The 27,675-nt window shown below is 51.4% G+C and overlaps 1 protein-coding gene across 1 annotated transcript; it reads left to right on the top strand.

Annotated features, from left to right (window-relative positions):
• Positions 1-83: 83 nt before the first annotated feature.
• On the top strand, positions 84-13,432 carry Pvalb (parvalbumin). Its single transcript, XM_021184036.2, has 4 exons — positions 84-350; positions 1,970-2,102; positions 3,305-3,414; positions 12,851-13,432. Exons 1-4 carry the CDS (start codon positions 290-292, stop codon positions 12,877-12,879), a joined length of 333 nt encoding a protein of 110 aa, XP_021039695.1. The 5' UTR covers positions 84-289; the 3' UTR covers positions 12,880-13,432.
• Positions 13,433-27,675: the final 14,243 nt, after the last annotated feature.

The following is a 27,675-nucleotide window of genomic DNA, read 5'->3' as shown; positions in this document are numbered from 1 at the left end:
GTCTCTGCTGGTGGCCCTTTAGATCAGGAGATGGCCCCTGACGGCGGGGTCCTGGGCGAGCCTCCTGAATGCCCGGACCCCATGGGCATGTGGCCCGCTCAGCTTGGCGGTGCGGCGGGACTGAGCTGCTGAGCTGTGCGCGGAGCCGGGCGCCCCCTGGCGCGGAGCCAGGCCGAGCGGGCGTGCGCCTGGCGCGCGACACTGCAGCGCTGGTCATATGAGCAGAAAGGATGAGGAGAACACTTTTTAATCTTTTCGCACTTGCTCTGCCCGCTCAAACAGTTGCAGGATGTCGATGACAGACGTGCTCAGCGCTGAGGACATCAAGAAGGCGATAGGAGCCTTTGCTGGTGAGCAGTGCACCCCCACCCCACTCCCCGCGCCTGTCCCTGTCCCCTTGTCCTCTTCCCGCGTCTGGGGCACCCCTCATCCCTCTGCGAAGCCTCCCCAGTTTCTTCCCTCACGCATCGGTCTTCATCCTAGGGGGTTAGCTCTTTGGTCCTTTGCTTTCCAAGCGCTGCACGGACTGTGCTCCCTAACTGAGTCACACAAAGTTGAGGGCGCAGAAGAGTGGCCTCTTCAGGAGGACTCATGGGGGGTCCAGGACCAAGTGCGAAGACCAGGGAGGAAGAAGCAAGGATCTAGACTTCCCCCTCTGAGAAGTGTAGAAGGGTCTGCAAGCCTGGGCTTTCTCTTCAAGAGACCCCTTTCCTTGGCCCCCATTCCCAACAAGACGTTTCCTGGAAGGTAGCCTATTAGTGGAGATCCCCTCACAGGACAGACATAAGGACACAGTGACCTTTCTGCATCAGGCACCCAGCCCTGCCCAGCCCGCTGCAGCTCCCCATCTGTACCCCCAGCACAGCATCTAATCCTTTTAGGTAGTCCAAGAGAGGGGTACCCACTCGGCTGTGTGATCTCTTTCCTCTAGCTTAGATGTTCTTCCTCTGTCACCCAGGGAGGGAAACTGAGGCTGGGATAAGATTCAAGCTGTACAAGGTCACCCAGTCCAGCACAGGAAGAATGAGATCTGAGGTGGCCTCGGGTCTCAGGGCCCCACCTTGGTGTGTAAGAAAACAAAGCAACTTTTTTTTCCCTCCAACTCTGGGCTGAGGGGAGACCATAGTTCTTAAGAGTTTCTGACAGAGAGGGACATCTAACTGCTTTTTATATAGCTTCCTTTCCCTCCAGACACACATACAGGAAGCTCCAAGAAGCCCCCCACCTCACCCTGGAGCACGATGATAACCCATTCACAGTGCCTTGAGCCCCCTTCCCCCTAGAGCACTATGATAACCCATTCACAGTGCCTTGAGCCCCCTTCCCCCTAGAGCACTATGATAACCCATTCACGGAGCCTTGAGCCCCCTTCCCCCTAGAGCACTATGATAACCCATTCACGGAGCCTTGAGCCCCCTTGCCCCTAGAGCACTATGATAACCCATTCACAGAGCCTTGAGCCACCTTGTCACCCTGAGTATGAAACTCAGCCGAGTTTTTAGAAGTCCTTCATCCCACCCCCAGCCGCTGGGATGGGTCTCAGAATCTGTGCAGGACTTCTGGGCCCTCCCCTCCCCCTCCCATGATGTGACCTTGATAGAACTGTGTCCTCGCAGAGTTGGTCTTTCTGATCACAGTATGTAGCCAATGAGAGAAAGCCACCTTTCCATCCATCCTAGCTAGCATCCATCGCATGCCTGTGCACAGCCCACCCAGCCCTCACCCAAAAGAAATACAGTTCTCAGGAGGCTGACAGTCTCCCTGTGGCTCATCAGTGTGTGTATGGGGGAACCAAGAAGGGACGACCTTGGGCAAAGCATCCTTTCCTAGCTGGGCTCCCTCTGCCCTCCTGTTCCCCACAACCATGCAGGTGCCCTTTAATAAATGATACAACATCTCTTTCCCTGACTTTCCCGGTGCCCCTCCCCTGTCCTTCTTTAACCTCCTCTTCCCCCTCAACCCCCAACAGCTGCAGACTCCTTCGACCACAAAAAGTTCTTCCAGATGGTGGGCCTGAAGAAAAAGAACCCGGATGAGGTGAAGAAGGTGTTCCATATTCTGGACAAAGACAAAAGTGGCTTCATTGAGGAGGATGAGCTGGGGTAAATTAAGGATGGGGCGGGGGGCAGGGCGGGAGAGGAACCTGGTGATAGCACCCAAAGTTCCCAGCCACCCCTCCTAGCAAGCAGGCTTTGCTTTGTCCTGGGCACCAGGGAAAGATACTTCCTGCTTCCGGGAGGGTCAAACCCTCAGCCCAGAGTGCAGCTAACTAGGTTAAATTATAGCCACTTAATATCGCTAATGGAATAGAGTTACTTAATAATTTAATACCAGTGAAGGAGCACTTACTCTGACTGCTTCCCACCGCAAGCAAGGCAGGAGGTATTCTCCTCAGAGTGTCATTGATTTCTGTGGGTCTGAAAGGCACCTTCACTGGTCTGGTCTGCGGACCCCCCCCCCTTGTCTCTGGACCAGAAAACTGCAGCCAAGCAACTTCTGGGCAAGCCAGGGGGGCAGAGGCGGCTCTGGATCTTTAGGGTCCTTGGAGCAAAGCTCAGAGGAGACGGGAAACCTGCATCAGCAGAGAGCCCTCTGCCCTAGCCCGCCTCAGCCACCTGGCCTGTATCTGATGACCCAGCTGTGCCTTCTGTTACTTTCTAGCCAAAACAGCTTTGAATTTTGTTAGAAACAGGAGGCAGAAGGTGTTCCGAGATGCATTTTAAGTAGGAACTTCCCTCAACCTATCCTGTCTCTCTTCCAAACTCTACCCCAAGGACACCTTCTTCTAGAACCTTCTTCCACCTACTTATGTATGCCCGAAAAGGACATGCACAGGCGTGTACACATGCATGCTAAGTGCTCCCCATCCTCCATGTATCACCATCTCTAGAGAGCCTCCTAACTCCTCCTTCACCATGCTCCCCTCTGCCTCCTCCATCTGGGTGTCCATCATTCCATCATACATGAGCATGAGGTCTGTCTGTGAGAACTTGCCCTCTTCCTCCTTTACCCAGAAAGCTCATTACAATCACTACAATGGCCCCAGTATTTTTATGTAGTTATTGGGTAAGCAAAGGCAAGTGCGCCCTAAACTGGGGTCAACTCTGCATAGAGGGCCATCCCCCACTTCACACCCACCAAGGCAAGCCACACAGGCCACCAGGCCAACCCAGCTGCACACAGGTCTCCCACCACCTGCCGCCTGTCCCTATTTCCCTGGCCCTTCAAGGATGCCAGCCCACCGTCCAGCGAGGTTCTGCCGGTGACCTTGACCTGACTGCTTCTCTCCCCTTTTCTCCCCCAGGTCCATTCTGAAGGGCTTCTCCTCAGATGCCAGAGACTTGTCTGCTAAAGAAACAAAGACGCTTCTGGCCGCTGGAGACAAGGATGGGGACGGCAAGATTGGGGTTGAAGGTGAGTAGCCGTGACTCTAACTCTGCGAAGGCTGGGACTCTGGGGTGTGTGGCTGTCAAAGCTTTGGGCTGTTGAAAGGAACAGGAGATGGTCAGAGAATTCTGCCAAGTCCAAGTCTGCTAGGCAGAGAAACTCAGCTATATATGTTTTCCAAAATGTGAACAACCCATAAGAAATGCTCCCCTCTTTCCCGCTGGGTAGGGGAATGTGGGAGGGAGAATTGGAGATTTTCCCTGTTTTGCTTAGTTTCTGATCCAGGAGCTGCCTAAATTGGCTGTGTGACCTTGGGCAGTGTCTGCCCTTCTCTGAACCGGAGGCTCATGTCTGTAACCAGAGGAGATAGGCCCACTGATCGATCCCCCTGCACTCCCCCTCAGGACCCTCAGGCCCTTGTAGTGTCAGATTCCAAGGATGGAAATTCCTTATCTACTGCCCTCCCTGGTGTCTCACCCCGGTGTCCTATAACCTCAGATAGGTTTTTTTTTTTTTTTTTTGGCTTCATTCAAATTCCTTCCACCATTGTAGGAGAGCCTGGAAAGAACACACCCCCCCCTGCCCCCGCCAAGCACCCAACTCCCAGCTGGGAGTTAGGATGCACTAAAGACGTGTGCAGCTTTGCTCTGAGCCCAGGCACGAGTCTGCTGGCCCACTACCTCACGTCCTTATCTGGTCAGCCCGTCTGGCGCGGTGTGTGGGGCACATCCTAGAACTGTCGGCTTTCTTAGCTTCGTGACACTTTGCAGAGGGGCCACAAGGGTGATCATGGCCTTCGCCTGGTTCAGGGAGCTAGGACACGGGGTGTGACAGGGCTCAGCATGCTATGGGGCTCAGACCCCAGCCTTTTCTAGGGTCTCTCCTCATGTAACTTTGGCAGGACTCAGCACTTTCATCTCTGGGGGACGATGGTTCTCCTCTTATGAGGAATCCATGTGCTAATATGTAAAGTACTTAAGACAGGACCAGGCAGAGTATATATAGCAAGTGCCTTCTGGGTGCCTGTTAACTGAAAAAAAGTGGGGGGAGGAGGGGCCTAGATAACATTTGCTCTTCAACCCCCCAGGGTCTATTGTCAAATTGAAGCCAGTATTTACTGAACCCCTGTTGCCTGAGGGGAAAGGCCTGACTCCCACACTCCACTTCCCTTCTGCTCCTCACTACAAGTGACTTTGACCACATCCCCTGCCAGTGCATACCTAGGTTCTCTTGCCTGGCACGTGGGTTGTTGCAGGAGCTCACGTTGGGACCTGTAAGTGGTGTGGACACAGACTGCTTTGGGGAAAGTACAAGGTTCTGTAGGTACTCAGAAACTTTATTAAGGGGTTTTTAATGAAAGCGAGAATGACGTTCAGGTGCAGAGGGTGCCTTGGCCACCGGACATAGCTGTTCTTCTTTTGGGTGGCAGGAAGGAGGGGCCTTTTGAGGGAGCTGAGCAGACAGTACAGGAGAGACTCTTAGCTCCTTGACAGCTCTTAGTGTGTCTGCCAGCAGCTGCACTCAGACCCCCTTTCTCCTCAGTTCCACGCCAAGCCTGGCATCCCCTACAGCTCAGTTTGCCCCTACTCCCCTTTCTGAGATACTGCTCAGAGCTAGAGGCAGTGTCTTCAAGCTGGTTGCTCCCAGCCAACCTAAGGGATGAAGAAAACCAGAGGAGGCAGTTCTTGACCTGGTTCCCTCCTGCCTCCCTAGCTCTCTGCCATATTGGGTCTTCCAGAGCCAACTAAACTCTTTCAAAAGACTCATAGGCAGTTTCCAAGAAGCAATGCAATGTCTAGCACCAGTTGAGAGAGAGATAATTAGGACAGGGACTGGTGAGACGACTCAGTGGCTAAGAGTGCTGGCTGCTCCTCTAGAGGACAAGAGTTCAATTCCCAGCACCCACATGGCAGCTCACACCTGTCTGTAACTCCAGTTCTAGGGATCCATCGCACCGGGCATTTATGTGGTGCACATATCTGTACCTACAGGCAAAATACCCATAAATATAAAAATCAAAAATAATGAGGACAAAGGTATAGCACCATCTTCTGGTAAGAAATCCTTGGACAGCAGACCTATAACCCTGAGCTGCAGCTGCATGGAGAAAACACTCATGAAAACAGAGGAGCACTGAAGGCAGTGCCCAGCACTTATTTAGTAAGTACCCAATGAATGGTAGCTATGTACCGTTCATGTTAGCTACATTCTGAGTATGGCCTTGTGTACAAACACACACACACACATACACACACACACACACACACACACAAATAGTCCTTCAGTCTGAGTTTGTCATAATTAAAAAGCTCAGGACCAAAGGATGTATTGGATTCCAGACATGTTTGGATTTTAGAGTATTCACATAGTGTAGCCATGGTCCTGAAAGGGTTCCAGATTTCCATGCCAGGCAAGTAGAGAGGTCCGGGCAGCTGAGACATGGAAGCCAGAGGCTAGAGTGGTACAGGTCAGGATCCAGCAGGCAGAGGTAAGTCCAGGCACACCCTAGCATCAGTGAACCCACTGAGGCATGGATGGTTAGGGAAGGTATAGAGACTGGTTTTCAAGGGCTACTCCCTAGGTGTAGTGTGTCTCAGGCTGGAGCTTGGCTGTGTGGTGTCATCTCCTTTTCTCCTGGGATGACCGAGGACATCCATTCAGAAAAGGCAGCTCAAGGAGGCCAAGGTCACACTAGGTTCGAGATCTAGGCTTCAGCCGCAGTCTATCTGACAGCACAGTGGAGACCTAGACCAAGCTATGCAGGCTGCATAGCACTTCAGGCTCCTGGAGGAACAGGACAGCAGGAATGAGAGAGGGGACGAGGTGGCATTGTGTCATGAGGACCCTAGGGGCCTGTGCATCCCTAGTGAAGATGCACATGCCCACTTCTGTAACCCAGCTTGAAAAGGATTGATGCCAAACAAGAGTGCCATGGAGGAGACAGAATCCTTCTCTGAGGCCCAGAATGTTTTATGGTCAGAGAATCTTGAGCCCTGCCTCTAGCCTAAGGATGCTTCAAGTTCTGTTGGATCCAGGCAGCTCAAAGTGCCCACCCTGGTCTTTAGAACCAAGACTAGCATCCTGTCCCGGAGGTTCTTCTGCATGAACGACCTTGAATCAGGACTTGGGCTCAGCTGTGACCCTGAACCATGGGAGCAGTCACAGGTAGCTTTTCCTATGTGCCAGACAGTGCCCTCTGCTGTCTTCTTAGCTGCCTGTGAGGTAGATACCATTAGGGCTCCTACTTTAGAGGCAGGGAGAGTGGGGCTCAGAGGCAAGGAAGAGGGAGATGGTCAAGATGAGTGTTGAGGTCTGCTTGCTTGCAGCAATGGCTCCTGCTGCCTGTTCCATACCTGGGATACGGTTGGAGTTTAGTCAACGCCTAGCATAAGATGGCATTAGATACTTACCTTGTGGCTTGCTTCTCTCCACCATGCTTGGGTATCCCTAAAGCATCTTCTTTTTCCCTTCTTCTGTTCTCAACCCAGCACTAAGAAGAAGGCCTGGTGCCCAGTGGGGGAAAAGAGAAATTTGTTTAGTGAATGGATAGGAGAAGGGATAAAGGAATGAACATAGGGATAAACTAGGAAACGAAACGAATGACTCAATCAGTCATCCAATCAATCAGTTAGTGAGGGAAAGACAAAACAGATGAATATGTATCCTGCAAGATTGCAGGAAGGAGCAGGCCTAGCTCCAGCATGTAAAGAGATGCTCTGCATGCACAGGGAATAGGGGCTTGTAGCCCCAGGTGCTCTGGGAGTGCAGAGCCAGCCATGGCTGCTCTCCCCGGCTCTTCTTGTCTCTCCGAGGAGAAAGATGCTTGCATGGTTCTTTAAGAGCCCAATTGCAGGAAGGGAAAAGAAAGACACTGTTATAGCAACACTCTTTCAGACTCTGGTATCTGGGGCAGCTACTTCCAGGAAGTCTAAATACATTTATAGATGTGATCAATTGCTAATGGCCACCCTTAAAAAGCTGGGACCCAGCAGGGAGAGGGAGGGGAAGCAGAAAAGGAGTGTGTGTGTGTGAGAGAGAGAGAGAGAGAGAGAGAGAGAGAGAGAGCACAATGGGGAGAGGGTCAATAGCCCAGCTGTGGCCATGAAGGTCAGACAGAGACACACCAGTGGCATGGTCTCCTTCACTTCTCAGCCGTGGATCTCAGGCTGGGCTGGGCTGGTCCCTCCGGTTCCCATCCAGAAATGTTTGCTTCCCAAATGGAGTCCAAGTACCTTCAATTTTAACAAGTTACATGGCAGTGCTGACGGACCAGGGAGCCACACAGAACTGGGACTTCTAGGGCTGAGCTTGGAGGTCCCACTAGGACCCTGTGCTCTCTACTTCTCTATAGAATGCGTCCCCAGCCTGACTTTCCACACTTGATATGCAAGGAACGCACGCAGCAAAGAGGGATGAGGATAGCATCCAGCCTGCTTCCTGTGTGCTGGGGCGCTACAGCCACGTCTCCCGAGTCCATCTCAGACGGTCACAGAGCTTCACCGAATGCATAGCTTTGTTCTCTGTGCAGGCAGGGAGACAGAGCCTTGGGAAGCATGGGCACTTGCTTCTTTGCCCACTGAGTCTTAGCTGGACTTGCACACCACATGCCTCACAGCCGGGCGCACTTGCATTTGTCACCCAGGCCCAGTGATGATGGCTCTGCTTGCTTTGTGCTTTGTGCCAACTACAGCTCCAGCACCTGTGCTCTGGGTTTTCACTCCTTTGGTTGAACACGTAGTTACTGGGGTTGTAGGGATGGAGCCTTTCTGTTTCCTTCTGGCAAAGTCCTTAGCGGCCTGCTGCGGGGGTGGGGGGTGTTGGGGGGGAGTGGTGATCAAGTATAACAGGTGGTGAGAATCAGAACCTTCCTGTAGGTAGACACCAACCCTGAAAACATCCTGGCCTTTCCACTTTCTGGGCATCCATTCCCTCATCCACACCTCTCGGCCTTCTTGCTATGGCTTTATAAGCCACCCTGCTCCTCCATTGAAAAGGAATTAAATCCCAATCCACACAGAAATAGAACTGTGAGATAGGGGGAGAGGGGGCAGGAAGGACCGGAGACCCCTGTGTCATTGTGATCCCCACCTGTCTTCTCTGTGGGACTTGATATGAGGGTACCCATGAAGGCCAGCCCACAGCCCTTAGGTGGACAGTGTCTGGTCCTGTCTCACTGTACCCTCCCAGTAGCCCCCAGAGGCCAGGAGACAGGGGCTTCAGTCCTCACTGAGAGATGTGTAAACTGAGACCCAGTGAATGTTGAGGGCCAGGGCATGCCCTTGGTGGGATGCGACCTGGGTCTCCTTCACACGGGCTTCCTCCCCGAAGCCGAGCTGAGCATTTGGAGTTTGAAATGTTTCCGTACTTAGCAATCTGCTCCTCTATTCCCGGGCGGACTTCCGCTAGCTCCGGCCTTATGCTGCACTAGATAAGATGGAGCAGGGAGAGGACACGGCGCTACTTATGTAACCGGCCTCTTGAAAAATGGAGCAGCGGTCAGGGCGGAACAAGACGTCCTCTCTCCATTCATCCCTCTCCTTCCCCTGCTAAGGCTGCAGCTGGAGTCAGAGGCAGGGCTGTTCCAATCTGTCTTTAATCAGTAACGCAGCCAGCCTCCAGCCTCCGTCAGCCTCCTCATGGCTGAGACCCGGCCTCAGTTTCCCCGACTTACATCACGAGGATCAGAGCCTGTGAGGATGAAATGGGATAAGGTAGCTGGAACTGTCTGGCAGAGAGCGAGTCCTCAGGACTGTTGATGCCACCTCCCTGTGGCTGCCTGGCTTGACCCCAAGTGACCCCGCCTCCTCATCCTGCAGCAGGAGAAAGTGATCCTGTTTGCGGCACCCATCTATAAGAAACTGAGCCCTGGAGCTATTTTGAGTCGAGGTGAGGTGATAAACCAGGAGCCAGCCCTTGCTATGGTCATCAGAACGGAGGGAAGGCAGGCCTTCCAGACGCTGACTCCCTGAGTCTCAATTTCACTCGGGGCTATCAGCCTTCGCTGGCCTCACCTGTCAAGAGCTTCTAAATTTGTCCATACCCACAGCACCCAGGACTGGGGCAGCCCTAATTAGGCTAATTTCAGTTTCCTAAGGGAAGGAGGAGAATGGCTCAGCCTCCTCTGCCTCCCTCCTGCACGCTCCCTTGTGTCTCCCTCTCTTTCTGATTGGATAAAGAAGACATCAGAAAGTGTCCTCGGGAGGATGGCTTGGAGTTGTGCTGTTCCTATATGTTTTGCAAGAGAAAGAACGTTCTAGATTTTCCTAAAGGAAGCATGAGCTTCATAGCTCATCAGTAACTGACTTGGTTGCACTCATTCTGCATGCCAGAAGGTCTTTCTTATGACCTTATATAGCTGTCCCCATTTTACAGATGAGGAGACTGAGGTGGGTTTCTAACTTGGATTGTGTCAGGTGCTTACACCAGGTTGGCTGTTGGGTGTTTGAGTTTCCTAGATGGTCTGACTCCATCCTGCTTGACCTTGATTTGGGAGATTGCAATAGGAGGTTCCTTGCCAATTGTGCTGTGGAGGTCCAAGGGAGATGGCACTACCAAATGCTAACAACAGCCACCTCCTCCTATGTGCCAAGCACCGTTGTGTGCTTCCTTGGCTGCTCTTCAGGAAAGTGGCATGAGCTGGCATTATCCCCACTTCACAAAGAGAGGCAACACAGTGGCCCATGGCTACCTAGCCAGTAATAATGGAACAAGTCACAGGCCAGGGTGGCTGTGAGGTCATGGGAGGATGCCTCAGTGGGAACAGATGATGACCCACACTAGCAATGGGAGTGACATTGACAGATGAAGACGACAGACCCCTTCTGCTGTGCCGGGGAGCAGTCGGGCATCTGTAGGTTGGTCGAGCAGCTTGAGGTATAGAAGGGGCTTGATGACAGCAGCTTCTAGGAGCTGAGAGCTTTCTCAGCACCAGGCCTGTGACAGGGAACCGTGGTGCTAGTGGGACGAACAGCCCCAAGAAGCAGCTAGTCTCCTGGGTTCTGCTTTGAAGGTGAGGAAACAGAGACAGGAGCATCTAGCCAAACTCACGAGGAGAGGAGCTATTGGTCCCCGTTCTCCCCTGCCTGCCACCCTCCGCTTGCTCCAAATGCCAAGTTAGACCAGGAAGTTAGACCCTTTGCCACTGGGATGGGAGGGATGAGACAACTGGCCCAGGGAACCAAGAGGATGGCAGAACAAGATCCCACCTCTACCATCCTACACCCAGTTTGCTTCTGGGACCCAACTGACAAATCAGTTGACTTAGACTTCCAAGGCCTCTGTCTGTCATTTGCTTTTCTTTGGGGTGAGAGGGTATGTTTTAGAGGAGACCTTTGCCCAGAAAGCTGATAGTTGATTGGCAGTTCCTAAGAGGGTTGCCTGACCCTGCTTTCAATTTGTCTACAGCACCCTGACCAGGGTTCTAGGAGGGGATAAAATTAGAATCCCTTCTAAGAGCCAGGCTCCGTGGCCTTAAGGACATCCTAGCGAACTCACAGAAGATTCTGGGATCTGATGTATTGGGCTTTTGAAAACCTCATAAAGCTAAAACATACTAGCAGGCTCCCAAAAGCCCAAATTCCCACCCTGGAGAGCCCTCATCAGTATTCCTGGTTCTCCACCACTGGCTGCACCCCATCTTGTTTAGACCTCACCCAGTCCTACATCGCTCTCTTCTGATGCCAGCTCACGGGCAGGAGATGAGAGGACTCTTTCTGAGAAGCGGTCCAGAGCCCATAATCCCTAGTGTGACTGTAAAACCTTGCTCCCCTCTGATATCCTGTGAGCAACACTAGGGAATTTTATTTCTTCCCAGAATTTGGGCTGCTGGCCTGGTCATTGGGCTCACATGGGAACTTTATGAGGTCAGAGGACAAATCACAACCCTGTCACTTATTTTTTTATCTGACCCTGACTGCTTCATCCTCTGTTTTCCTTTCTGTAAAATGGGAATCAACTGTGTACCACCCTTCACCCTGCTCCCCTTCCATTCATTCAACGTCCAATTATTGTCACCTGAAGGGTGTTAGGCCACTGGGAAAGAAATGAACCAAGGAGATGAGGCAGGGGTGGGGTGGGGTCAACAAAAATAAGCAAGAAGATAAATAAGATCATGTTGTGGTGTGCTGTGCTGAGGCTAATGAACGTCATAAAAATGGGTCAATGAGACAGAGCCAGCAGTGGCGATATTTGAGCCAGGACGTCTGTCACTCTATACCTAGGTTAAGGGAGGTCACAAATCTCCCCAGGAAAGAAGGACTATGAGAGTGAGTGAGTGTGACCTTGTTAAAGCTAAACTCTAGGACCTCAGTTTCCCCATCAGAAAAATGCAGGCAAGAATGTGTCTATCCGTGGCAGTTGTAAGAATTCCATGAGGCAACACTCCCAGGATTCTTCCCACGGAGACGTTTGCTGAATGCCTCGAAGATTGTCACCGTGGACAACACAGACAGTGTTATTGAGAACTCTAACAACAGAATAAAGACAGATCGAGAGCCCTCCCTCCAGTCCTGCAAGCTCTGGAGGCCCGTGGCTAAGAAGGCAGGCCCATTGACCTGCCTGGGGGAGATTCTGTGTATATCTGAGTTCCCATCAATACTTCTTGCCATTAAGTCCCAGGGCCTTTGAGATTTCAGGAGCTTCTTCACCTGCAAGGACCCTCAGGGTCCCCCACCTTGAGTCCCAGCCCAGACTTCTATATCCAGGGACACTGCCTTAAGGTGTGGTGTCTGTCTCCCAGATCCCAGGCTTTGTCCCCTCACAGAGTCAGGACCAGGAGAGCTGCATGGTATGGCTGATCTTGCTGGGGTCAATTTGAATATTTAAAGTGTTATTTATATTTGCACAATGTGACAGTAGGAGGAAGAGTCCCTTTGCCCTTCTCCCAGCCTCCTTGGGGTTAACATTTATGTAACTGCAGTACAGGGTGACACATGAGGAGTGGCATACACGGATGTCCTGTACACAGACTGGGCAGCCAGAGCTGACCTCAGGGGTGCTCCCAGGATCCTCTGGTGGCCTTTCATAGCTGCTTCACACAGGTCTTTCACTCATCTCTGGTTCCACTCAGGGAATTGGCTCTGCCTCCCGCCGTGGATGTGGAAGGGACGAAAGCATCCTAGAAACTGCTCCAGGAAGGGCCTAAACCTCTCACTGGTCTCATGCCACAATGGTGCATTTCTAGAGGTGATGGGAACTGGAGGCTCAGAACCTCAGGGGGTTCTCAGAGACAATGAATGACGAGTTCTAAGTCTACCCTGACCTCTCAGGTCAAACAGCAGCTGTTCAAAGAAACTGCCAGGCTCAGAGCCTCCATTCCCTCATCCACAGAGCAGGTTTGGTGACTAACAGCACGGTCGCAGCTGAAGCCCAAGGAGATATTGTACTCGGAGGGTTTAAGATAGCTGGTGCACGGCAGATGTGGGATGATTGCCGATGATAAGAGTGTGTCGTTTTTCTTTTGCAGAATTCTCCACTCTGGTGGCTGAAAGCTAAGTGACGCTGACTGCTTGGGTCCCCCACCTCTCCATCCCCAACGCCCCATCTCAGCCCTTCTCGCGGCCCTCCTGAGTTTCTGTTCAGTTTGTTTGTGTTATTTTTTACTCCCCCATCCTCTATGGCCCTCGGATGACGCCATTCTTCTGGAAAATGCTGGAGAAACAATAAAGGCTGTACCAATCGGACACCACCTGTAGGGAGGACCCAGGCCTGGCAGGGTGTTGTTTTGGCAAGTGTTTTGGTTTGTTTTAGGGCAGTGGGGGTATAGTAGAAAAAGTGAGATAGGTCGAAGGACAACGCCCCGATATCTCCTGCCTGCTTGGTACTGAGTGCTCATGTGGGCCACCTCGTTCAATCTCTGCACCTTTCCCACAAGGAGATGGGGGTGATGGATCGTCCATCTTAAAGATACAGAAACTGCCTTTTAAAGAGCGGAAGGGAAGGGAAGGGGTTGAGTCCTTCAGGACTAGCTAGATCAAAGGACTCCAATGACACTCTATCAATTGCTTTTGACTTTGCTGTGATAAAATACCTGAAAAGAGAAACTTAAGGAAAGAGCGGTTTCTTTTGGCTCTCTAAGAGGGTGCGGCCTATCACTGGTAGGGAAGCCCCAGGAGGCAGGCTACATTGTATCACACTGTATCCACATTTCAGGAAGGAAAGAGACCAGACTAATGGCGAATGGCGGTGCTCAGCTGGCTCACTTCTTTTTCTTCAGCCTGGGACTCCAGACCATTGGGTGGCGCTGGCCACATTTAAAATAGGTCTTCCTACCTCAGGCTAATCTACAAACTCCCACAGCGGCATGCCCATAAATTTATTTCCTAGATGATTCTAGGTTCCCATCAAGTTGGCAAGATGAACCGTCACAGATAGCCACAAAAGCAAGCCCTTCCTTGCTTGTCTCTGAGCACTGCCTCCCTTCCTGCTAAAATAGTGGTCCGGTCAGGCTTTCCTCCCAGAGCTAGCAGGACTCCCGGGAAATTCAAAGCATGCATAGGCAAGACCAGTAGATGGAGGCTCCTCCTTCTCCATCACTCCCCCCAAGGGCCCAAACTCAGCTGCACTATTAACTCTGCTAAGTTTTCGGGAGCATGTTTGCAGAGATCTTTGCAGAATACATTTGCAGCAGCCCTGCAAGGAATGCACTGTCACAACACCCCCTGATGGTGGAAGAACATGGGACTGGGGAAGTTAAGTATTTCTCTAGGGTTAGACAGACAGAAGCAATAGAACCAGGACCCCAAGCCCCAAATCACTCTCAGATTCCTGTGCCCCTGGACAAATACGTCCTGATGGCCAGAAGGGCCCTGGGACTGGCCACTTTGGGTCATGCATCCTCAGAAATGAGGGTCAACCACTCAGCTCGATCCTGTGGGGAAGGAGGAAAGAACCTCCTTGGAAATCTGAAGCTAGGGTAGACGGTTAGTGAGCAGACACAGCAACATGGCAGCCCTAAACAGTGGGAGATGGCCCTGAGAGAAGTTCCCCTTTAGTGCTGCATGTGGGAGGAGTGACTGGAGCTTCCTTCCCTATGCTCTGGATGGATGCGCAGGCCGTAGAGTAGCACCCAGGTAAAATAAGCAGGACAAGGCCTTGGGGGAAGACCCAGAACAGCCCTGTGCAGATGTGCCCAGGCTTGTCTCAGTGGTCAGAGACAGGGTGCATGGGAGTGCTGGCGATCGGAGTGTGCACCAGTGCGTGTGAGCACACAGGCACATGTCGAGACAGATGGGGCAGTGGTCAGGGCCAGGGCTGAGTGGACCCAGGTTTCCATGAGTTCTTCAGAGTTTTCCACTTAGACCCTGAGATAAAAGTGGGGGTGCGCCCCTGTGTGGAACCACAAGAAACACAGGGAACCTCCAATACAGACTTTGTTTCCCAAAGCTGTTCCTCCCTGGGCACTGCTGTGACTTTGGGCTGACATATTTATATGCTGGTACCTTTGCCATGTGGAGGTGGGCTGGCTCGTGCCCAGCTCTGAGAGACACTGATGGGACTCTGGTAGTCTCTAAACCACCGCAGGGGCCTAGCTTGTCTCCTGCCCTTTTCTCTCTGCTACAGCTACACACTTGGAGTAGAGGGTGCTTTCTACAATACAGGTCTGGTCACCATGTTCAGCTAGAAAGTGAGGGATTGCTCAGTCTGTTGAAAGAAACCGCAGCTCTGGACACAACTTCAGGGGAGCCTGGCCTTCCCTGTTCCTGCCTCCTTAGCAGGGGCTCCACCTGGCTCTTCAGTTAGTCTAGGTGGCATCCCACTTGGATCCTCCCCCAACCACCTGTCCTGGCTCAAAAACAACCACCCTGACTTTTGCTCCAGCAGGGAGCAGAACCTAGGCTTCTCCTGCTAGTGAAATAGACATAGGAAATGGTGTCCCATCTCTTTCTCTCAGAGGCCATTGGATCCCTGCAGGCAGGGAATCCTTGTGGTTTCCCCACTAGAGGCCAGAACTAATCCTATGGAAGTGCAGGGAGCCATCCATTGGGACACAGAGGCACCACAGGAGCTCTCTGAGCTCTGACTCAGACAGCACAGAAGAGGCTGAGGGCTTGCATCACATGCACATGTGCCTTTAAAAGCAAAGACAGATGGACAGGGAAGACCAGGGGACTGACTTTAAGCCTCTTTCTGACTCTCCTTCCCATGGGGCCTCATCTACAGAGATCTAGTAGCTCACCAAGGAAGGGGGACTGGAGAGGGACCCTCCCTCCTTAACACCTTCCTCAGTAGACCCTGTCACTGGGCTCTGAGATCCCTCGGTGACCCAGCCAGGATGCCTCTATCATCACCCTTTGCACCCTCTCTGTATCCCCTCCCCCCAGATGAACAGGATCCAATTTCCCTTTTCTAAACTCATGGGAGCTTCCTGGTCCCCTCCATCTGCTCCCATCAAGACTGAGTTGGGAGTTGGAAGGAGGGTACTCAACTGGGAGAAGCTGCCAAGCCAAGTGGCTTTTGCAGTGTCTCCTTATACATGAACAGTGGGAAGTGACCTAAGCAACCAGACCCACAGTATCTCAGGACAGGAGGCAGCTAGTGGGGACACCGGAGCGAGAGTGGTCAGGAAGGAGAGCAGAGGTGGACATGGCTGGCTGGGGATCTCTGGAATCCTGGGCTTGGAGACTCGATCACTGCTGCATCGCTGGGGATGGACAAACTGGTTTCCAAAGCTGCCTCTTCTTCTGCACACCCACCATGTCTCAGGAGGCTTTGTGCTGCTATCCATTATGATCCAAATGCCCCGTCCCTCCAGAGTTCCTGGTGGAGTCTAATCAGCAGTTCAGTAAATTAAGAGATAGGGCTGGCAGTCCCGGGAGGCATGCTTGCTAAATAGGCTCAAAGGACGGATGCTGGGAAGATGGTTGCTGATAAAACATTTAATGTGGAAACAGGAGACACGAGTTTGATTCCTAGCACATAGATGATATAGGTGTCGATGTAGATATAAATGTTTGACATGGTGCCACACATCTGTAATCCCAGCCCTGGCAAGGGTTCACGGGAGGCCCTCTGGGGCTAGCTTTACTAGCTATGCAGAAGCTAAATGAGCTCCAGGTTCAGTGAGGAATCCTACCTCAAAACATAAGAAAGCAAAGGGCTGGAGAAATGCTTCCGTGGTTAAGAGCGCTGGGTGTTCTTCCAGAGGACCTGGGTTAGATTCGCAGCATACACATGGTGGCTCACAATCACCTGTGACTCCAGTTCCAGAGGATCTGATGCCTTCTTCTGACCATTGTGGGCGCCAGGCATGCACATGGTACAAGGACATGCATGTAGGCAAAATACCCATACACATAAAATAATAATAAAGTAGAAACCAATAAAAAGACACACAGAGTAGACTTCTGGCCTTTACCCCCACACACACACACACATATGCATACATATATACATGTACCTACACATAAATATGTACACTAGAGTATATATACATAACACAACACAAGAAAATAGGGTTGGCAAGATGGCTCATTGCGTAATGGCGCATGGTGCCAAGTCTGACAACCTGAATTTGATCCACAGGATCCAAGTGGTAAAAGAAGATAACTGACTCCCAAAATTTATTCTCTGACCTCCATACATGAACCATGGTACATGTGAGTATACTCACACACACACAACAAACAAACAAACAAACACATAAATAAATATAATTTTAAAAATATTGTTTTTCTCTTCACCCCATGGAAGATGCCCCACTCCTGAAGCAGAAACCTCAGACAACTGCTGAGGGAGGGTTTGTGCACTATGCATGTTCAGATGGTGATGTCTATGCCCAGACATCTGTTTGCAACCCAGACCTTGGCATGGTCAAACATCTCTGGTCTCAATACTATGCAAAAAAATTTGTTTTCCATCATTTTTCATTGGTTAATAAAGTGATCATCCTATGGCTGATTAGGAAAGGACAGAAGAAGAAGGAGGACAGCCAAGCTCAGTGTGGGAGTCCCAAAGAGATCAAAGAGAAAAAAACAAGTAGAAGAGGAGAAGAAGGTGTGGAGAGACCATGTGGAGGGACCAGGAGGAGTCACCATGAAGTCACAATGATAGAGCAGCCACGAGGACACACACAGACCAGAGAGAGCCAGGGCGAAACTCAGATGCAGGTCAAGGGCCACGTGGCTGGGAAGTAGGCAACCTTAGAGGGTTAGAATAGCTCAGAACATGTCTAGCTTCCTGCTGCCAGCTTGTTAATAAATCTATTAAGAGTCTGTGTTAATTATTTGGGAGCTAAACCGGGCTCGAGAATGCATGGAAACGCCCTGAAGTTATTGGGGAGCAAACAAGGCATGGAACACCCCCTCCCCCAAATACTATTACAGCTGACTCCCAGTCTGCCAGATTCCTGACCTTGAATTTCCAGCCTTTAGGACAGTGAGAAGCCCATATACACAAGCTGCCAAGTGTTAAGTGTTTGCTAGAGCAGCTAGGATGGACCAAGACATCACCTCTTAGCCCATGCCACAGGCACCCAAGGACAAGTCTATTTTACACATGAGAAAAGGAAGGTTCTGAGAAATTGGGTAAGATCCCCAAACCACACAGCTAATACAACTGAAAATAGCAAGGCTTTTTGAGCTCGTTCAACCACCGAGCAGAAAAAAATACAGCGGAGAAGAATCCAGGCAGAGAATAAATTCTGCTTGAGGATGGCGCTGCCCCGGGAGCCACACAGCCACAGCATGGGAAGTGTGGGCTCATGATGTGAAGCTGTTATAGGGTCCTCCGAGATCCAACACAACTCAAACACTGAGTCAATACAGAAGGCAAGAATGTATTGTAATCGGGCTTCTACTGATCGGTGTCAGGGACACAGGGAGGACCCAGAAGCTGAACTGTGAACCTACCCCCCCCCAACACACACACACCAACCCCAGAGACAGAATGTTACAGAGCATTTAAGCATGAAAACCATAAACATTTGTGTGAGTTTACAGTTATGTTTTCCCACCAGTCAGAACTCAGGCATAGGGCACTCCCTAGGGCCATTTCCCTGGGTGGTGCATTTACCCTGTCCTCACTTGTTGGTTTATTCAGCTGTAGCATCCATGTCTCAACTTGCCAATCAGGATGTCAGGAACCCACGCACCTGTCTCTCCCTGCCAAGCAGGTTATCAGTTACCCAAGGAGGCCTTGGGAACCTAAATTTTATTTGACCCCTACTCCAAATGGAAATTTTACTCAAAATGGCTTCGGTTTGGCTCGTTCTTACAAGGCAAGGGGACACCTCGAAAGACAAAGGTGAGGGGGATCACCCCATCCTCTCAAATGGTAGCCCTCGGCCACCATGACTGCAGACTGGCACAGTGTCAGGTTAAGACGCCCTGTAGGCAGATGTGCTTTGAAAGGTCAGAGGACATCGAAGTTCTCTCCTTCCACCATGTGGCTTCTGGGGGGGAAAAGTTAGGTCATCAGGTTGGAGCAGCAAATGCCTATAGGTGCTGAGCCATCTCACCAGCTATTAGACATGTTGCCTGTGAAGTGCTGTGGTGGTCTCTGAGCAAGGCTGTGGCTTAGCAGCTCTTTGGAGAAAAGCCTGGTGCGTGCTTATGTACTGCCCAGCATAGGCCAGCCTGGGGGCCAGCTGGACCCCAAACTGTATCATAAAGTATAATATAAAAAGTGTACACACACACACACACACACACTGTGTTTGTTGGTTTTGCATTGCTTAACAGAATACGCTAGAGAAGTCAACTTTATGCCTCATCCCTCCAGAGTTCTTATTGAACCCTAATTGCCAGTTCAGTAGATTATATGCTGGGCCCTGGGAACTCTGCCTTACGAATAGGCTTAGATGGCCCAGGCTGGGCGATGGTTGCTGGTAAAACACCTGATGCAGAAACTTGGAGACGTGATTCAGGTTTCTAGCACACATATATAAAAGACAGGTTTTGGTTTGTGGTTTAGGGGATTCAGTGGTGTTTGCCTGACTTCATTGCCTTGGGCCTGAGTTGAGGCAGAATATAGTATCTTGGCAAGGGAGATGTGTGTGAGGAGGATGCTTACCCAGGACAGCTGTGGATGCTGAGGACAAGGAGGTGTTATCCAATAGCGCGCTTCCTCCAACCAGGCCCCACCTCCTAATGGTCTGTCCGGCTAGGAACCCAGGAGGAAGTGTGCCCCCCTCACAGGGCAACCGTGTCTCAATAGTGCCACCAGCTGGGAGCCCAAGCTCTTGACACGGGAGCCTTTGAAGAGGTTTTATAGTTAAACCAAAAAGATTCCTTTTCTCTGAAATGTCAGTTACAACTGGCAGAGTATAGATGAGCAGTGAAGTAGGCGGCGGCTACTTTGTAGGTGCAGAGTCTTCTGGGGGCAGGGGGACACAAAAAGTTTTGAGTCTAGAGAAAAGCTTGAGTAAACGCGGACAGGCTAGTTGCTGTTCTCATATGGTGAGCTGACTGTCCCATGATTCCTCTCTGCCATCAGCTTCTACCTTCTCTGTTTGGTTGTTCGGTTCCGAGGTAACGAGACTCATTCGGCACTGGAGCCCCAAGCACCAAACACAGTCACCAGTGACGTGGGAGTGCTTCGTTGGTCTTTTTCGAGCAAATTAATTCTTAAAACAAAGATACCACTCTCGGATCAACAAGGACATCGTGTTAAGCCTTTCTTGGGCAAGGTGCGATCTGCAAGCTTGCTTTGTGTGGGTCCATGAGCACCAATCAGGACGAGTGATGGCGTTTACAGCCATAGCTCTTGCTCGTGCCTAAGAAGCCCTGTCCACCCTGGAACTGCTGACCTGGAAGACAAGGAAGTGAGAATCCTGTCAGCAGAGTTGTTCAGTGGAGAGGAGGGCACTTGTTAAAGGGATTTAACATCAGATGATGGGCTGTCATGAGCGCACACTCCTCCTAGCCCTGGGGCGCTCTGTCTGAGCCAGCTTACAGACTCTAAAAACACAGTTCACCTCCTGCTGACCACCGATCCTAGATGGATCCTTCAGGTACTTATCACACAGCACAGGCTTCACATGGAGACCCAAAGAGGACACCCTACATCAAGAAGACAGTGACCAGGCCCCTTGGAATTTCTCCTTTCCGACCTGATATAGCATGGACAGCATCAGCTGGGAAAGGCTCTAGTGTGTGCTGCTGTCATCAGGGTGAGAGAACAGAGTCTGTGAGTGACACTGTTTCTGGGGTCTCTCTGTCTGGGAGGCTTGTGTACCTTTCCTGTCTCCCTGACCCCGATGGTGATTTCACTGCCAGCCAGTGCTTTCGATGGTGTCTGATAAGCTTCCCGGATGAGGGGACCTCACAGAGCCAGGCTTGGGTGGAGCCTGTCACAACCTGGGAAGGGAAGAGGTTAACGAAAGAAATAGGGTGAGTTCATGGGGGGTAATTGTCAGCTTCAGGCAATTCCACTAGACTCCTCCAAGGGACCTAGCAATGGCTATGTCATCACCTGCCACCTCCAGGTGCACCAGGTGGGCTGTGTGTAAAAGGACTGTCTGCCACTCAACTGCCACTCAAGGCACAGTAGTGCCTGTTCCCACCACGTTCCCAGCCAGCCTCTCTCTTTCCCCATTTCTGTCCTTCTCTTTTGTACCCCCTTTCTCTGACCTCATGGCTGTGTCCCCATCTGTCTGTCTGCCTGTCTACATATCCACTTGTCTGCCTCTACCCCTTCCCCAGGTCCCCCCTCCCTCACTTACTCCCAATAAGCCATCTTATACCAGATCTGTTGCTTGGTATAACTGCTCAGGGGCACACCTTGGCAGGGGCCTGACAGGTACCCCTCTCATCACATTATATTTGGTGACAGTGACCTTCAGAAGGTCATAGGTACATCAATGGGAGCATGCACTGGTGATTTTAATCTTTTCTCCCCAGAGAAGTAGGAAAATCAAAGATATTTGTAGTGGCAATATTAATTATTGCCTGCTACTTATTACGACTGCTGGCTCAGTGATGATTTTTAAATTTTGTTGTTGTTGTTGTTGTTGTGTTTGGGACAAAGTCTAGCTCCATAGTCTAGGCTGACCTGGAACTTGAGAGCATCCTACCTCTGCCCCCAACTGCTGGATCAGGTCCATAAGCCCCACACCTGGGTCCCGCCACCATACCCTGCTCCCCTCCTGACTTTCCAGAAGAGTTCTGCTTGGATGTGGAGCAGTGATGTGCTTTGGGGGTTGGGGAGGACCACACTCGCGCAGACAACAGTTTTATCCATGAGACATCCCTAGGTGGAGTGCGGAAGGCTCTGGGCTTGACCTTCCCACCCCATCCCGCATGCAGCTTCAGAACCCAGAGGTAAGAGGGCTATGTGCAGTCAGAGAGTAAAAGGATCAAAGCCACATCCCAGGGTGTGCAGGACTCCCCAGAAGCTGGCAGAGGGAGGTGGCCCCAGTACCTTGATCTCAGACATCTAAATTCCAGAGCTCAGAGCCTCAATTTCTGTCATGTAAGGAGGCACATGTGTGGCCGTTTGTCAGAGGAGCCCTGAGGAACTAGCAGGTAAAGGGGAGGGCACCATGCAGGTCGCAGTGTCTTCACTGAAGGATGAAGAGGAGTTCTTTGGCTATAGAGAGGAGTCTCCCAGAGAGCTGGGTGTGGGTAGCAGTAATAACCACATTTTCAGTACTCCTTGGTAGAGGACTCTCTGTCCCCCGCTGCCACAATTTCAGGGAGGTAGAGAGGTGACATAGCAGATGCAGAGATGTTCCCTCCCTCACATCCCATCCTGAAGAACCAAGCCTACTGTCCCAAGGCTCTTGATCACTAGCTCTGCAGCCCTCACAGCCCAGCAGGCAGCCAGGGGCTGCCCTGGTAGAGTCTTCAGTGGACTCTGGGCAGAGAGCTGGATCTAAATGCAGCAGCTTCCTCCTTGCAGCTGGGGTATCCCTACCCCTGCTTCCCAGCTCCCTCCAGTTCCCAGTTCCTGTTCCTTGCTCAAATGTTCCCAGCATGGGGTGGGGGCCCTGCCCTACCTCCTTCCCCAGCTTAGTGACCCACCCCCTAGGGGTGCTATGGGAACCCCTTCCTTGCTGAGGGTGAACTTAGAGAGGCCCCAGATCAAGATGGTGTTGACCTCTGGGCTCACCCCAGAGCCCAAGATATAGGACCCAGAGGCTGGGTGGATCTCTGCCGATATGTGTGTCACCTAGGTCCAGGACCTCATAGGAGAGCTGCTAGCTCTCCGCAGCTGCTATGAGATTGCAGGGACTCAGCAGCTGACAGACCAGCATAGCAGTAGTTCTGATTGTGCAGGTTTGACCGTCATGCTGGGAAACAGAGAATGTTCTATCACATTCTGTATTCACCGCAACACCCGCTGTGCTGACTTGGCCGCTCTCCAGCAAGAACCCAGCTCCCCTCTCTTATTGCTCCTGCTTCTCCAGGTCTCAAGCCACTTGTCACTTCTCTCTCTCTCTCACTCTCTCTCTCTCTCTCTCTCTCTCTCTCTCTCTCTCTCTCTCTCTCTCGTGTGTGTGTGTGTGTGTGTGTGTGTGTGTGTGTGTGTAAGACTCACATCTGTGAACTCTCAAGAAAGGAGCAGAGAACGATCAGTTCCACAGATTGCTCTGGAGAGAGTTGCCTAAGGATGAGAAATGTCAATGTCGCTGCTGCCTTGCAAAATCCCACACTGGAGCAGGGGTCAGCGGCAGAAGGGCTGCTCCCCAGTTGTTACAAGCCTCCTCGCTTTGTCAACAAGGTTAGAGAGACCATTGCTGCCGTGTTGGGCCAGCCTTAGGAAGGCCCTTTCAGAATGTAGAAGTTACAGAGACACCCAGTTCTGCTAAGTGACTGACTCCCTTTGGTATTTTATTTCTGCCCAAAAGGCATTGCCCCTGGGTCTTACATTCCTGGCAAAAGAAGCTTCCTGTCTTTGGAGAGAAGGGAGTCTTCAGATTATGAGCTTACCTGCTTGATTATTCGTTGGTTTTAAAACAGGGTGCTCTAGAGTCGTAGTCACTGGTGGCACCTGTCTGCAGTTTACTGTGTCACCATGCAAAGTGCTCTCTGTGCATATTTAGGCCGTGAATCTCCTCAGGGTGGGTCCTGTGATCAATTCCATCTTACACTGCAGGAGACAGAGGTTCAGCCCGGTTTGCAAGCCCTCCCAGGGCTGCCCAGCCAGCAGCTGGGAGAGTGAGGCTCGGGGCAGATGGGAACACTGACCTCAGTCCTACAGTTTGTCCACCAGTCTGATGAGTGTCTCAGAACCTCCGAGTCCTCCTCTGGCAAAGGGCTGCGCCGAAGGAAGAAGCTCCCACAAGGCCAAGACCTTGGACAACTTGGCATCTGCATTTTAGCTTTGCAAGATTCCAAATGTTTGTTCCTACCTGATCAGATCTGGTGAATTCTAAAATTCTTCTAGGTGGGGGCATGCAGCAACCCTGACATATGCACCTCTATTGGTTTGCTTTGGGTTTTTTGTTTTGTTTTTTGTTTTTGTTTTGTTATTGTTTGTTTTGAGACAGCATCTATGGTACTCAGTGGGCTTGAACTCTTAGACTTGAAACATCCCCTTGCATTGGGTCTCTAAATAACGGTGACCTCAGTACACACCATTGCCCATGACTTCATAATGAGTGCGTGCGTGTGTGTGTGTGTGTGTGTGTGTGTGTGTGTGTGTGTTGGGAACATGCACATGTGTGTAACTACATGTGGAATCACCTCTAGTGGTGTTCTTCGGGCCCCTTTCACTTTATTTTATGAAACGAGGTCTCTTCCTGACCTGGAGCTGGCCAGATAAGCTAGGCTGGCTGAATGTTGAGTGCTGAGAAGCCTCCTGTGTCCCTGTCCCCAGCACCAGGTTTACAAACCCTTGCCCTCACACCCAGATTCTTTGCTGTAGTTTACCAACAGAGCTACGCCCCCAGCCCTCATGTTTCTGAGGCAGGCTTTGGCTCCCTGATACGTAATTTGTTTATAGTCAAACTCCAAATGCAATCTCCTGATTTAAAGGTCCACCTGACTGTCACTGTGCCACCTGAGAGATCCAAGAATGTCTATTTGGGACACATGGCCTCAGAAGGTATAAACTGGGAGGTTTAAAGGACCTTCTCTCTCACTAGCTCCCTTTACAGAATGTGACAGATGCTATTGTGGGAACTCACAGAAGAGCTCAGAGGTGCAAGGGCTCTGGAATGTTCTGGAGGCTCCAGCCACACCCTACCTCACCCAACCCCAGTAAATATGTTTGGCCAGTCCCATCCATCCTTGAAGGGCCCTCAGCCCTGTCCTGTGGGCCACCAGCAGGTGTCTTTTCAAGTTGCTGTGTGCTGGCCGCAAAGGCTCCTTTGTGGTGTTGGTGATAACACTCAAAGTTACCTGGAGGAGGTGCTGGGGAACTGGCCTCGGAATGGAGTCTATTCTGGTGGCAGGGAAAGCTCGGGTTTTTGTCCAGCACTTTATAGTTTGCAATGCAAATAATAGGTGGTGGGAACTGTCAGGCTGCACCTTCATAGTAGCTACTGGAGAGAACAAGAGACTTGTGTGTGTGTGTGTGTGTGTGTGTGTGTGTGTGTGTGTGTGTTCCCCTGCCCACCCAAGAAGTGGCTCCTCCTGTGTGACAATCACAGAAAGATTGTGTTCAACAGAGGGACACTTGGGAAAGAAGGATGCGGACAGAGCCGAGAGGACTGTTACACATTAGAGAAACATCAGTGACTGTGCCAGCTTCGGGGTAGACTGCACAAAAGCCCTGAGGCAGCACAGGCAGGATCCAGTCTGCTGGTCCCAGGAAGCTAACCGTCCCAGACAGAGCACAAAGCACCGAGACATGTGCCACAAGGCTTGTGTAGAGAGGTCAGAGGACAGCGTACAGGTCCCAGAGATCAAACTCAACTTCACCAGGCTTGGCAGCAAGCCTTTACCAACCCCCCACCCCCATCCCCACCCCCTGCAAGCGCCCCTCCCCCCTCCCCATGCTCTCCTATGGCTATCTCACTTGGCCCTAAAATGTTTAAGGATGACCCTGGCTGCTGAGTGGAAATGAGACAGCAGAAGTCAACAGTGGATTTTAGGAAAGTCAGAGAAAACGGCTTGTGCTGTTTTTAGAAAGCTAAGGGACAAGCTAAGATAGGGTCCAAGTAGTTTCAGGGAACAGGCAACGGCCAGTCTAGGCAGGGTGATGTGTCCTCCAGACTCGGGGCATTATGGAGTGTGAGGGGATCCCAAAAGGAAGAAGAAAGAAGCACACTTCAGAAGAGTTTACTTTGTTGTAGTGGAGTCTGGCCTCTGACAAATGAAACTGTCTGTGCTACTTGAGCCCTCTGAACATAACAACACACACTTTATGCGCACGGCACAGGAAAGATCAGGACCCAGGGTGTACATCCAAACTGTGAGCCTCCAGGGAGAGCCAATTGAGTTATCTGCCCACCACCAGTCTCCGAGACCCTCATAGGTGCAGGAAAGGACAAGACACACTGAGCATAAAACATGCAAGAGCGTGTTTGGGCTTTCACAGATGAGCTGTCAAAGGGCTGTTAAAAAAAAAAAAAAAAAAAAGCTTCGTGTGACTGGAGAGCTGATATGTTCTACTGTAAGTAAAAGAAGCCCCAAGGACCAGGAAAAGCCAAGAGCACTTGGCGCCTGCCTGTGGCTGGCGTTTTCCCCCGGCGACTGCTGCCCCCTGCTGACCAAATCAGCATACGGCAGCCTGCCCAGCAGACAGGACACACAGCTATGGGCTCTCTTCACTTTGCATTCAGAACATAGGGGAGGTGAGTCAGTCCCACAGCTACTGCTCTTTGTTGAGATGTCCACTGCCAAGCACCGCATCAGCAGAGACACAATCAAGTGGGCCCGCACGGGTGCCAGGCACACAGACCTCAAAGGTCATTGCCACAGGAAGCGTCGCACCAGATCTGGTGCTTTGCCTTACAGCCAATTGTAAGGCAGAGCATGGCTGCAGCCTCAGGCAGCCCCCAGGGGACCCATCACATCCCAGGCTGTGCATCAGAGCCAGTGTTTATGAGTTTTTCTGCTACACATCTATGTTCTGTCATGGGAACAGGTAGGCCAACAACTGAGCTACTGGGACCCAAGGGACGTGGGGGTAGGGGTGGGAGAGAGAGAGAGAGAGAGAGAGAGAGAGAGAGAGAGAGAGAGAGAGAGAGAGAGAGACTGAGATTCAGACCTAAGCAGTGTGGTCCAAAGACCTCAAGATTTCCATTTCAAATCAGTAGCCTTTTCTAAGTGAGCAGTTTCCATCCATGAAAGAGTTTGACCCCAAGGGGACATTTGGCAACGACTGGAGACATTTCATTGTTGTCTACAGAGGTGTGATGATTTGGGTAGCTAGTGGGTCAGAGATACAAGCTCATAGTGGCCCCACCCATATTAAATTATCAGCTGTGCCCAGAAGAAACCTGGCTCAGCCTGGCACAGGGTCTCCTTGTGGGGCTGCGTGAAGCTGACGCCGAGCTCTGCTTTACCGGTCCCCATTCACAAGACCCGCAAAGTCCCTGCCTTCTCTGCTCAGCACTGGCTCGGACCTGCATGCACCAGTGACTGAGTCTTAGTCCCCAGAACTCATTCTTCCTGAGGCCCAGTCTAAACTATACAAGGCATGCCTCCCCAACCGTCTCTTTTGTACCCAACCATCTTGCTACTACTACACTGTGTGGGTAAATGGACCCTAATGTCATCCAGAGAGAGGGAGTAAGGACCCAGAGCTGTTCACAGTGTGATGATGGAGGAACCTAGGCTATGCAGTGGGCCCGAGCAGCCCATGCCTTCTGAACAGAGTGTGGCAGCTGTCACTGCCTGGCTACGTACTGCAGCTCATGCATACCACTGTCCACGCTGTCAGGAGTCCCATGACCCCAGGATGATCCAAAGGTTCCTGGGAACAACGTGTCAGCAGCTGCCTCTACGACCCACTCTCAAGCAAAGCCCTCTGTGCAAAGAACCCCCCCCCACACACACACACACACTTCACAATGTCAGCACCCACAACCCCGCCTCCAACTTTGGCAGCAGCACTGTTAACCCTTCCTCTTCAGTAGAGAAGTCAGCTCTCGCTCAGAGTGCAGTCAGGGGAGAGAGAAGAGCAAACTGCCCTGCACCTGAACAATGGCTGCCCCCTCCCACTGGCAGTAATACCTGCCTGAGAACTGGTGTGAGAATGGGTATTTGTTGACTGGGGACATGGCTCAGTAGTAGAGTCCTTCCCAAGTGGGCATAGGGCCCCGGATTCAAGTCCCAGTACCACAGACAATAAAGAATAAGTAAAATAAACAATTGGTGCTTGTCATTACCAGAAGAGTAAGCCCTATGAGATTCGTCTCTCTCTCTCTCTCTCTCTCTCTCTCTCTCTCTCTCTCTCTCT

Source organism: Mus caroli, chromosome 15 (assembly GCF_900094665.2).
Source record: "Mus caroli chromosome 15, CAROLI_EIJ_v1.1, whole genome shotgun sequence".
Lineage (NCBI taxonomy): Eukaryota > Metazoa > Chordata > Mammalia > Rodentia > Muridae > Mus > Mus caroli.
Note: the sequence above shows the minus strand (reverse complement) of the source record. Positions and strands in the feature narration are given on the sequence as shown.

Excerpts from the sequence above, each read along its gene's own strand:
- Pvalb (XM_021184036.2), top strand. The coding sequence starts at position 290 with ATGTCGATGACAGACGTGCTCAGCGCTGAGGACATCAAGAAGGCGATA. Across the intron at positions 351-1,969 it reads GGCGATAGGAGCCTTTGCTG|CTGCAGACTCCTTCGACCAC; the intron begins GTGAGCAGTGCA and ends AACCCCCAACAG. Across the intron at positions 2,103-3,304 it reads ATTGAGGAGGATGAGCTGGG|GTCCATTCTGAAGGGCTTCT; the intron begins GTAAATTAAGGA and ends TTTCTCCCCCAG.